This window comes from Tympanuchus pallidicinctus, unplaced genomic scaffold (genome assembly GCF_026119805.1).
Source record: "Tympanuchus pallidicinctus isolate F22 unplaced genomic scaffold, pur_lepc_1.0 scaffold8, whole genome shotgun sequence".
Lineage (NCBI taxonomy): Eukaryota > Metazoa > Chordata > Aves > Galliformes > Phasianidae > Tympanuchus > Tympanuchus pallidicinctus.
In genome coordinates, this window is record NW_026294802.1 from 54887793 (window position 1) to 54900052 (window position 12260).

The 12260-nt window shown below is 40.4% G+C and overlaps 1 protein-coding gene across 11 annotated transcripts in view; it reads right to left on the minus strand.

Moving 5' to 3' along the window:
* The window catches only part of DENND1A (DENN domain containing 1A), a 170900-nt gene extending 162801 nt beyond the window's left edge, over positions 1 to 8099 (minus strand). For 3 of the 11 annotated variants that reach the window (XM_052668122.1, XM_052668119.1, XM_052668118.1), the window contains exons 1-2: positions 7938 to 8098; positions 3760 to 3830 (exon numbers count right to left, since the gene is read on the minus strand). In XM_052668122.1, the coding sequence (XP_052524082.1) occupies positions 3760 to 3830; positions 7938 to 7954 (88 nt within the window). In that variant the 5' untranslated portion in view covers positions 7955 to 8098. Of the gene's footprint in view, positions 1 to 3759; positions 3831 to 7937 lie in introns of those variants that run through there. The other 8 variants (XM_052668128.1, XM_052668125.1, XM_052668123.1 and 5 more) reach the window with 5 other exon arrangements.
* Between the last annotated feature and the right edge of the window lie 4161 nt (positions 8100 to 12260).

The window sequence follows — 12260 nt, forward strand, 5'->3', positions numbered from 1 at the left end:
CATACAAAAGCATGCTACGTCCTCCCAGATAGGGGTGGAGGGGGACTGCCTTACTCTTATGAGCATTTACTTTCAAATTTTCATACTTTAGAGACTATTCTGATCTGTTACTTTAGACTAACAAATTCTTTTTCTGCACCAATAGTTTGACAGTTATGTTCCAATTCTCCTCAAAGCTCGTTCTAACAAGAGAGAACCTTTGGCTCAGGCCCAGCAAAATCCTCAAATTTGTCACACATTTCTGATGAATTATGTGCATCAATTTTAAGATCATAAAGTGCTTTGAGAACTGAAAGCAAGTGGTTAGCATAGTTTTGGTTTCTTTAGATAGGTATTTAAACCAAAACCTCTAATCATTTCTTTCTACCTGTGCATCTCAAAAGTTCTGGTGGAGAAAAATAAATGTTATAGCTGAGGTTCAAAAATAACAAACGCAGTTTGAGGGTAACAGTCATAAGCACGCACTACGTCAAAAGTGTCGAATGCCACATGATCTTCCAGAAGTCCAGAAGCAATGACTTATAACAGAAACAATTAAAGTTCCTTGTAGTTTACCTCAATGTCTATGAATTTTTAATATTACAAGATGTCAAGACAAAAGCATAAATCAGAAGTAAAGACTTCATAATCTCACAGAATGCATTCTTCCTTCCTTTACATGAGATTTAAAAACAGGAAAAGAAAATCAGTTAAATAATGGTATTCCATATGAGCATCTATTTTGCTCTTAAATCATGCACTGAATAAAATAATTCCAAAGAATAAAAGAATACCAAAGACACAGGTCCCCTCATGAAAACTTACTAAAAATTAAGACTGAAATAAGTAAGAAAACACTATACATATCCAAACAAGATCATCTATGAATGTATAAATAAAATCACTAGCATAACTTTAAGGTACAATTTAATTAGGAAATCTGTAATATATGGAAGACTTCATGCACTAGAAATACACAAATTACCAATCCTGAACACAGATGTTTAATTTCTAAACAATTCAGAGGAGAAAAGGCCAGAGAGCCTATAGCTGAACCAATCCAGCAATCTTTCCTTTCTCAATTCACACACTTCATTCTAGTTTGGCAGAGCTCTGTCTTGATTCAAAGAAAACAATTCACGATTTATCAGCTTTCATGAGCAGAAAGCACCTCCTGGGTGTTCTGGAGCTTACATTTCTAGAAATCAAATCATATGACAATTTAGGCCAGAAGGGACCTCAGGTCTCAAGTCCAACCCCTTGTGCAAAGCAGGGTCAGCTGTGAGGTCAGGTTCGGGCTGTCACGCAGTCCTTAAAATCGCAAAGGTTGGAGACTGCACAACCCGCACCCGTGTTCAACACCTCGCTGTGTGCATGGTGAACATGTTTCTCCTGATATCCTGTTAGAACACCTCGTTTCCATCTATGTCACCACCTCTCGTCCTCCCGCAGTGACTGGCATGACAGCCTGTCACCTTGATGAACATCTCATAGGTATGGAAGGCTGCTGCACAGGTCCCCTGAAGTCTTCCCCAAGCCGTACAAATCCAGCACTCTCAACCTCTCCTTGCAGGTGCTCCAGCTCACCTGCCATCTTTGTGGTCCTTCAGGAACACATTCCAATTTATCAATATCTTTCCTGGAGCCCAAGACAGTCTTTCTTCTTTTATAGTCACCTGCCTTGGAAACTGATGGAATTTTCCACATGGTAGACAATGCATAATGCTCTCATCTATTTAGAAGGGTTTTAACTAAGTAAACATTTAAGATTGTAAGATTGTTAAGTAATATACAAGCAATGAAGCTACTTGAATTTACAGTTGTCTGCTAGTAGTTAATAACAGCAGTAAATATTTCCTATATCTGCAAGAAGCAAACGAATCATGAAATATATTAAGGCCTTTAATTGCATGTGATATTTAACAGTCACTTGAAAAATACCCTTTCCTACACAAACTTTTTAGCTATTATTAACAAACTGAAGGCATATTTTATCATTCCAGAAGCCAGACAGTCTCCCACACCAGGACTTTTACAGCTTTGGAGCAATCCATTTTCCTCAAAACTATATTAGAAAATTGATGTAAGAATGAAATGCAATTTAAGTGATCAATACTATTATGATACTGAACATAAACTTCAAAGTCAGTTGTCTTAGCCAATTTTGGAATCCATCGCATAGGAAGAAAGGTTTTTAAACATGCCTGACAATTTGCTCCTTACGCATTTTTTATGTTTTGCCTTTTTTAATAGCAATTGTTCCTCATCATTTAATATACGTTCCTCTGACTCCAGTAAAATACAGATACATACTCTAGGTTTTCCAGCATAGAATAGCTAGCCAATGAAGAAGGGAAGACTGCAGAGACTCAAACAACAGATCCTGATGAGAACAGAAGGACGAAATATTTGGAGATGTGCTGATCTAAACCTTCTGTGAATAAGGGGCATCTCTTAACTTTCTTTTTAAAATGTGGGGAAAAAAATGCTTAAAGATTATTTAGACAATTAATTAACTTCAGAATGTATAAACTATCTTTTACACAGTAAAAGCAACTGAAGGTTTTGCACTTACAACTGAACAGAACAAACTTAAAAACACAACTGAAACTCCTACAGAATCAGCTGGTTTATAGAACAAGACGTATACTAAATTCTCCAATTAAAAACCTGTAAAGTAGTTTCAGTGCTTTTTAACCCACCTTCCCACAGCAGGGAATTAATCCCTCCAGGGGGATGCAAACACACTTCAAAGAGAAGATTATACCCAGACACTGGTACTGTACAATGTAATGTTTACGGTCAAATTTGTTCAGATTTTCTGGCACTAGAATCCAGGTCAGATGTGCAGAAACAAAGATTAGTTATTAAAAGGGCTCCTGCAGTTACATCTAGTAGTTGTGACGGTGCACAACAGTAGAACAAGCCAAAACTGTATTCCGGTTACAACTACTATGGAGGTTTTGGCACTAAAGGAAAAAGAGTTGCAGCAATTTTACCTTCACAGATGACAAAATCTTTACCTACAGATAGAGAAGGAGATAAATGGCTTCCTAGTCAAAGAAAGATCAAAATCCTTTCTACTGGTTTGTTGTACCATACATACAAAACACAATATTCTTTCATTTAAAAAAAAAAAGGTACATTATTACTTCAGTATATGTTGTCCAGTCCTATTCAGCATCTCTCCTTTTTGTAACAATCTAGAAACTGATATCACAAGACATCTTGAGATAAGTTCCAGGTATAGGAATTTCAACTTGATTTTATCAACTACACCAGCTGCACAAAGAAAAAAGGTATAACAAACATTCACAAATACACTTACATGCAGGTTTCAGCTGTTATGGGACTTCTCTAGCGTAAACATGGAATATTTCTCAGAAATTTTGAGTACAAATGTAGAACACTTTTGTGAGCATGTAAGAAACAGTAAGTAAATCAAATTTCATAGAAAACTATTCGGAGTATGTTGTGATTAAACTTAACCATTCCTTATGCGTGAGCAGCAAATACAAACCTGAAAATGCATTTATTTCTTCAACACAATGAAGTAAGAGCTTTTTCTATTTACAAAGACAAGGAATGCTGGAACCTCCACAAAAAAGGACAGATTCTCATTATTAGTTCCAACTGTAGAAGATTCTCTTTGCAGAACCAGTAAGACATCTATAAATCCAGACCAGCATAATATTGAATATACCTTATTATTTTACACTGCATGGTTCTTCAGGATAGTTTTTGCCATGAAACAGATAAAATTACAGTGTAAAACATTACCTTTCCCAATGCAACTGATGCCTGAATAAGTTACTTCTGCATACACTTCAAAGGTAGTTTCCGGATTTTGTCTGAAAGGAAAAAAAAGGATTTAGCTCTGAGAATTTCTGTTTCCAAATACATTTTTAATTACTCTAAAAGTCTAGACAGGTTCTAGGAACATACATATTACTATGAGAATTTGATAAAAATGGTTATCTTTTTTATTTGATCACCTCAGATTTTTCAGCCTCACAGGTACACACCAGGTGTACTGAAGTTGAGATTAGCTGGGAGAAATAGCATCTAAATTCTACTGGGCAAATACAGTTAAATAAAATCTAATAGAAATCAAGCACAGATCCTTTATGTCATTTCATTTATTTTGACTAGATACAGCAGTGTCACAGAGCTGTCATTCAGGAGCACTGCCAAAAAAAAAAAAAAAGCTTTTGTTCCAATCCTTGGCCATAATATTAAATGTTATTACACATCCAGCTTGCAAAAGGGAAGAAAGAGAACAACCTCGTCTTACCCAGCATCCCAAACCAAGAATATAAACATGTCAAGGAGCTGAGCCCATTCCTCAGGCAATTTATATCATCTTTGTCCTACTTCAACAGCAAAACTTATTTAAAAAAACAAACATTTCTACTCATGCCACAAACCCAGTTCCCACAGCTGAAGTGGCACTAAGCCAAACCCTAAACCTATCTAAATTAATAGAAAGCCTGCCACTGCTTTAGGATATACTGCCACTGCTATAGGATCACACTCTACAGTTTCACAAACCACCTCTCAGGAGCAATGATATTGTTCACAACTCAATTAATTTTAATTTATTTTTCCACAAGTTCCATCCAATTTGCATGCAGGAACCATTTTTCAGGAAACCACACTGGTAAGTCACAAAAAAACTAAAATCAACAAATTGTTGCTTTGAATTATGAATAAACCTGCAAATTCTCTTTGTGCAACACAGAGGCGCTGCAGCACATCATTGTGTCAGATATTGAGATTCTTAGCTACACTCCTACCATCATGGCACAGGATGACTACATGATATGGCATCTACTTAACATCAGAAATGAGCTTTCCTTTAAGATACACTGCTGTGCAGTCTGACCTTACCAAACTTGTTCATACCTATTTTTAGCACTAAGTTTTCTCAATTTATTTTATAAATTTTCCAATACTTTTACAACTAATAGATAAAATAACAAACACCTTTTTAGTATTATATTAAGGTCTGTGTTTAAATTCTTTAGTGAAAATACTTCTTAATGCAGCTGGCAGGAACACGTACTATATACCAAAACTTTCAAATCAAAAGACTTTAAATTTTATATTTTAATATCCCATGACAAACATCCACTTATTTCTACAAACAGTTCAGTAAAAGTAACTTTGCCAAGTTAGAAACTTGGTATTAAAGACTGCATTCAACAAGCGAACACCTCAGTATGAGAATGAAGTCAGCAGGAGAATGAAGTCATTGTTAAATTCTGAATATTTTAAAGCTTTTCTGCAGAATTAAGGAAACAACTCACTGTGAGACTTCATACACTCTGCAAATACAGCATAAACATGCACTAATATGTATATTTTGCAGCCCCTTTTTATGATTGTTAGCCTCCCCTGCAGACAGCTGATACCACGCACGCACTGTACTGAAATCTCATCCCTGACGTTGTTCACAGCATTATGAACTTCAAAACTCACACACGGTTTTTTCCCTCCAAAAAACTTCCAGGTAACTTAAAGAGCCACGGTCAGTTATCAAGAGAACAACACAGATGTGACCAAAAAAATACATGGAACATGTGTGTAAATACCCTACTTGTTTGATGACCGAATAATCAGAAAAGTGCAATTTTTTATGAGTAGTAATTTAAATTGAGTTCTATGAGAAAAAAATACTGTTGTGATAAACCCTATTCATAGGAATTATTTCAAATCTGTTTGATGTATGAATAGCTGTAGTATCACAGCAATTCACAGGAAACTCAATCTTAAAATGAAATATTTTTTAAACTAAGCCTTACACAACTGTTACAGTCAAAATAATCTCTGTTACCAAAGTGCAAGGGACTTATGAATAAACTCTTGATATCTATCAACTCTTCAAGAAAAATATATTAGATCGAGTCCATAGTTGCAAATCCAATTCAGAAATCACATTTCCAACCCTATATTTTCACCTTTTCTGCCATGTATTCCATTCCTTAAGTAGATAAATGTTACATCTCTGTACATAGCAAGCTCTATGATAAAAGTCTCAGGCTAATGTTAGGGTTCTCTTCTTTCAGCAGTGAAACAAAATTGCCTCTGAAATGAAGATTGGCACGAACACATTTAAAAAGCATTTAACACTGAAGGTTACCAGGAAGTGAGAGCAGCCAGGTTAAGCAAATTCCTATTTTGTCAGTGTCTCTGGAACAAAGCACCTTGCACACGCCAATGTTCCAATGCGAGGCTCAACTCAACAGCAGAACCCAGTGTTACCTTTATTCACCTGAGGCTATACACAAGCCCAAAGCTTATGGGATTACTGGCAGCTTCCTAATTTCTTCCACTTTGTTTCGATGCAGCTACTGGTAACCTTCTTTAAGCAGTCTTTCACTTTAATGATTCATTACTATAAATCCATCAAAAATATAACTGACACATACGCCTGGGTTTTATGCAGAGCATATCGCAGTGATCAAGTGCCAGGAAGCTTAATATCCCTCATAACTGTTGATCTATAGCAAGAAGTAAGAAACCTGACTACAGGAATTTTGCTAGGGTTTCAAGATTCTTTGGCATCAATCAAAATGCAAGAGAAGGCAAACACTGCTTGTGGATCTGATACATATACAGTGGAATCACATTTCAAGTTAGTCTTTGGTAGTCTTTCAGTTGGTTTAAAACAAGATCATAAAAAGTAACTTCAGACCATATTCTTTAAGTGACCAATACAAAGGTGACAGCTGTGAGGCCCACAGCTGCAAGCTGCAGACAAAACCTTCACTCTGCTGCCAAAATGGCAACAATTTTAGGTTCTACCTTTACTTGGAATGCAAAGAGTTTAATTCATTTTTCTGACCTTGATTTTTTTGTAGCAACAGCTAAGAGCACATATTTCAAAGAAGTGCAAAATTTATGCCCATCCTAGAAAAAGAAACAAGTTTTCTGGAATCAAACATAATTTCAGCACTGTCACTACAATCACTCAGTACCCATTTGCATTTTCTTAAAACACCAACACACTTAAGTCCACCCAGCCTAGGAGCAAGGAAACTTAAAGGTACAACACACAAAGGATGTGTCCTGCAGTCTTACATTCAGTCTTACATTAAGCAACAGAGTTAAAAGTTAAAGCCCTCTGTTACCCTGAAGAACAACATGTTAAATGCCGCAGAGCAATTGCTCAGCAGCACTGATAAGACACTGCTCGAGGAAAAGCAGGCTGACTGGATGCCCTTCTCCAGCACACAGCCATCAGCACCCCACTCGGCAGTAGTGTTATTGCACGTCCACCAGTCTCAGGTGAACAGAATTCAACTGGAACAACATTATGGATGAACCGGGCTCAGTAGTGCTTACTGATATAAATTCTGTTTAAAAGGTTTATGAAAATAAAAGAAGTACTGAGGGCACAGACCCGCAGGCCTAGCAGATCAACCAGCTCCAGCACTTCTCGCCTTCTTCCCTCAAGCTCCCTTGGCAGTGAAGCTTAGAGGTGCCACAGCCACGCTGCCCCCTTCCTTCAGGGCACTAACGCAGGCAACGAGGCTTTGATCAACCCCGACTCTACCGCACCCCCAGAACAGATGTCACCAGTGCTGACAGTTAACACGTTCCGGCTCCAGCAGCCCCACTCCTCCTAAAGGCCTGCGCCGACTGACAAACAAACCCAGTGCCGCCGCGCCGGGCCCCGCTCTGCCGCCCAGAGGTCCGGGCCCGGCCGGCTGCGGGCAGGAATCGGCACTGCTCCCCTCAGGGCCGCGCAGCTCCCGCCGCTCCGTCGGGGCCTTCCCGCCCTGCCCACTGCCGCCCCTCGTCCTCGTCGCCCCACACCCGAGGCCCGCGGCCTGGCCCGGGGTCCCGCCCGCGCGGCCTCCACACGGAGCTAGGAGGAGGGCGGGGAAGTGCCCTTCTCGCTCCGGAGCCCTCCAGCTTTCCTCAGGGAGCGGGGCCAGGGGGGAGGCACTCACTTGATCCTGGATCCCATGGTCTCTGGGGAGCCGCATAGGCCCGAGCCAGAGAGAGCCAGGGGGAGGGGGACCGGAGCTCGGCGGGCCGCGCTACCTCCGCCACTCGCCCCCTCACTCCATCCCGGGCAGCGCCGCCGTCGCTCGAGCCGAGTCACGGCGCGGGGGCTGCCGGGAGCTGTAGTGCGGCGGGGCCATTGGCAGGGAGCCGGACTGCCGCGCGCCCAGCGGCGGGAGGGCGGTAACGGTCGCCGCGCGCTCCCGACGGCTCCGCCCCCGCGGCTCACCTCAGGCGGGTGGAGCAGGGCTCGCGCCGAGCGCGGGACGCACCTGAAGTGCGGCGCGAGCCGGACGGATGTTGGTTTCCTGCCCATTCCCGCTCCTCGCGTCCCGCAGTGGGGGCTGGCGGGTCAGCCACCCCCTGAGAGGGCCCAAGTGTTCCACGGGCGCGACCCAGAGCTCTGGGGATGGATGCCCGCGGCAGGTGAGGGTCAGGACCGTAAAGCCCTGCGAGGAGGCGAGCGTCTCCGTGCCGCTGTGCGTGACGATAACGCGTTGCGGCCCGCGGGCGGAAAGAAAAGTCCGGAGCCTGAGGGCAGCCGAGAAGGCTAAGAGAAAAGACGAGTTGCCACAACGAGGGGCTTGATGCTCCTCCAGAATCACGATAGAACATCCTACGCAGCTGGTACAGAAACAGAAGCTGCTGAAGGGCAGTAGGAAGTACTGCGAGCCCGAGTAATGTCACACGGGGACTGGAGGCTTCTCAGAGAAGCGGAGGGGAGGTGAAATGCAGCCCGCTGAAAGGAGCACACAAATTAACCCAGAAGTTAGAGTGAGACAGAAAGCGTGCCTCCAGGGAGCTGGCAAACAGGAGCAAACAGGTACCCCCACATTATTGAACGTTTACAGGAGGTTGTGAGAAATCTTTGGGTAATTTCTAGGGAGTTTAACAATTTCTGGCTTTTGGAGTTAGAGATGATCTGCAGCTCGGAATAAAACGTTAGAAGTTCACTTTAGAAAGAGCTGCGTGCTGCAGGCTGGCTGCTCGGCACAGGGCTGGCGCTGAGCTGGGCGCATCTCTGCTGTGCCTGCTGGGTCCTCCTTCAGGTAATGAGCACAAAGTTAAGGTAAGTGGTTACGCAGGGAATCCCGGAAGATATATTTACAGTTGCAAGTTGAAATGTTTGGGGTGATGAGAAAAAGGAGCACTACCAATCCTCACCTGAGTATTAAGTGGTGTAAGAATTGAATTTCATGCACTAGGCTGAGAGGGCAGCAGAGGTGGGGGATGAACTGGTGTGGGCTGGTAAGTAACAAATGCAAGAAACAAATGGCTTTTAAAAGTAGTGTTTGGGGATTACCTTTAAACATTTCTCAGTGAAATGTGTATTTGGTAGGTAACTGATTTGTAATGAGACTGTTTTCCTAACCCTGAGGGAAGAAATAATATCAGCAGCCCTTTGTAGATGCCTTTTCACCAGCGGCTTCTCAGCCTATATAATGTGATATGAATGGCAGAACTTTTGAGCAGGAAGTATTACAGTTACACAGATCATGGAATAGGTGTGGAGAATTGATCTGAAAGCCAATGTGTTTGTACCTTTCAAAAAGAAGTTGATCTACTTCAAATAAAGTAATACAGAGTAGATTAATAAGAATAGAGTAATAAAGAGGAATTAAATCAATAAAAACAGGTGGAATAAGATCATTAAACGCAGCATAGGTGTTCCTGTTCAAGTGCAGGAAGTTTTTCTCTCTGCCTAGTATTACTTCATTTGTCCTCCAAACTGTAGAACTTTTTTTTGTTTTTTTTTTTTATTTACCTGGGATGTTTATCTAAATCAGCTTCTACTAGGTAGCTCAAATTGCATTTTCTGTAGTTCTGTTGATGGCAGTAAGGTCTGCAGCTGGTCCAATCTTTTGATGGTAATTGTATGAGAGTTACAAGGCAGTAGCAGTGGCGAAGCCCCTAAGGAAAGGGGGTTTAACCACATAAGGGTTATAGCAATGCCTCCTGGCCTATCCATGGAGCAGTGTTTTTGAATGTCTGAGAATGGATGAGCTGATTAACCGTGAATCACCCTCCCAAAAGAGATGAAGTATTAATAGCATACAAAAGGGAAGCAGAAGGGAAACTTCAGGCAAAGGAAAATAATCCAGGAATTAAAAGACTGGTGAAAGCCTTAGGATGCTTTCCAGATTAACCAGAAAAGCTTAATTCAATACAACAGAAATAAAGATTTTACGTTATATCCTCTAGGATGAATTTGGGTGAATATGGCTGAACCTACATTTTAATACCTCAGGTACCCACAGCAATGAAAATTCATTTTATTGTAAAAAACGTAGCTCTTGCTTCTGCTCACTTAGTGACAACCCTTCTGAACTGTGCTGTAATCTTGATTTACTTGGGAAATAGTCTCAGCTGCATCTCACACAATGGAAGTGCCAAGAAACAAAATGCTGGCTTCATAGATCAATAGCTGCACCTAAAAGGTTATGCCTTGAAACAGAATATTCTGCTACCTGAATAACATTGATTACAATGTGCATGTATGGTTTTCCACAATTCTCAGTGGGCTAAGATTAAGAAAATCCTTGTAAATGTTTGTAAACCAACAGAAATCTTGTTAAAGATAACATTTTTTTCCTTGTGTGAGTTATTTAATCAACCTCAAGTTGGTAATTCTTGTCATTAACAAGTATGCCTCATGAGTTGTGGATCAGGTCATTGGCCCATCATATGTGCAAACAGCCTCCAGAAGCGTTCACATATGTTGCTTTGGGAAAAAAAGAGCCTGTTCCCAATGCTCCCAAACTATGATTCATCAGGCATTGCTAGGACTGCTGGTTAGCCTCCAGAGGCATTGGTTTGTGCTCTCAAATGTATATAATTTGGCGTATGTACCTACTCATACAGATGGAAATAGTTACATCTACTTGTTTTCTGCAACAGTAATCTGTAACTGTAAAGTGCCACTTATCTCTGGGAAATACAAAACAAATTACAAGAACTAACACACACACAAAGCAAAAAGGAAAGTTGTTAGAACATAACTGACAAGTTAAATCAAAGGTCTGTCTAGCTCAGCATTCTGTCTCCAACACAGGATACTGGCAGTGTTGAAGGAAGCGTGTAAGAGCAGGGGAGTATCTAAGAATCCTCTCCAAGCCTCCCATAAATTCAAGTATTTTCTCAGTGCTGTTTTTATATGATACCTTTGGGTGGATTTTTATATTTCCATGGATTTGTTGCTTTTAAATCTATAGTTTAAAATCCAATCCCTTTCCTGGCATGGAGTTTCCATAGGTTGATGGAAGGCCAGGTAAAGAAAACACTTCCATTTGTCTGCATTGAATCAGCCAGAATTATTTAGTTTGATCTCCATTAAATCTTATATGAGAAATACCAGGGAAGGACTGTTTATCTTTTTCATGTCATCCATGACTTCACAGACCTTATGGTTTCCTTGGCAAAATAAGAAACACAGAGGTATCTCAAGTTTTCTCATAAAGCGAAAGAGGTTCTTTCCTTCTGCGTCTGCATAGCAGTGTGACATTATGCGTACTTTCTATATAGTACATAAAAAGCTAAGTAAGCAGTGAAATACCTTTCCTTTTAAGTGTTTGAAGTACCGTACACTGAATGACCTTTTCATTCTCCATTCACAAAGAAATACGAAATAACTATTCTTATTTCTGAAACCCGTGATTATACCAATAGCTATAACTCAGGCCCATGAAGTCCTTTCATATAAAGAGCCATGCTGGAGACTCATTCCCTTAAAGAAAAGAGCCCAGGATGATTGACCTGAAATGACCTCTTCATTTTTTAGTGAAAGGAGATCTAAATATGGCAAACATTTCCTTGTGCTGCTGTCTCTTAAGAGACTACATTTTCCCCCATAAGAATCTCCTATGAGAAATATAAAGAAAAAGTTAATCAGTTTTACAGGAAAGCTAGCAAAATGTCTACTAGAGCTATCAGTTCAGAAAATCTATTTTATTCTGTTTCTTATTTCCACTGCTTGGATCACTTACAACATGGATCATATTTTCTGTTTCAGGGTCTTTAAACATGCATTTATGTTGTTGACCTAAGGAATTAAAGAATCACAAGTCTGCCACCGTAAAAAATGGTGTTAAAATTACTAAAATTAACTATTATTTTTAAAGAAACACAAAAATCCTATTTTTTCTTTCAGTTTGCCCTATTTTCTCTTTTTTGAGAGAAAACTAATCCAAGCATCCAAACTGAGGTCAGAGGATGATTATTAAAAATTGTTCTTTTCTTTAAATTTCATTTTGGAATGTTGAAAAAGTCTG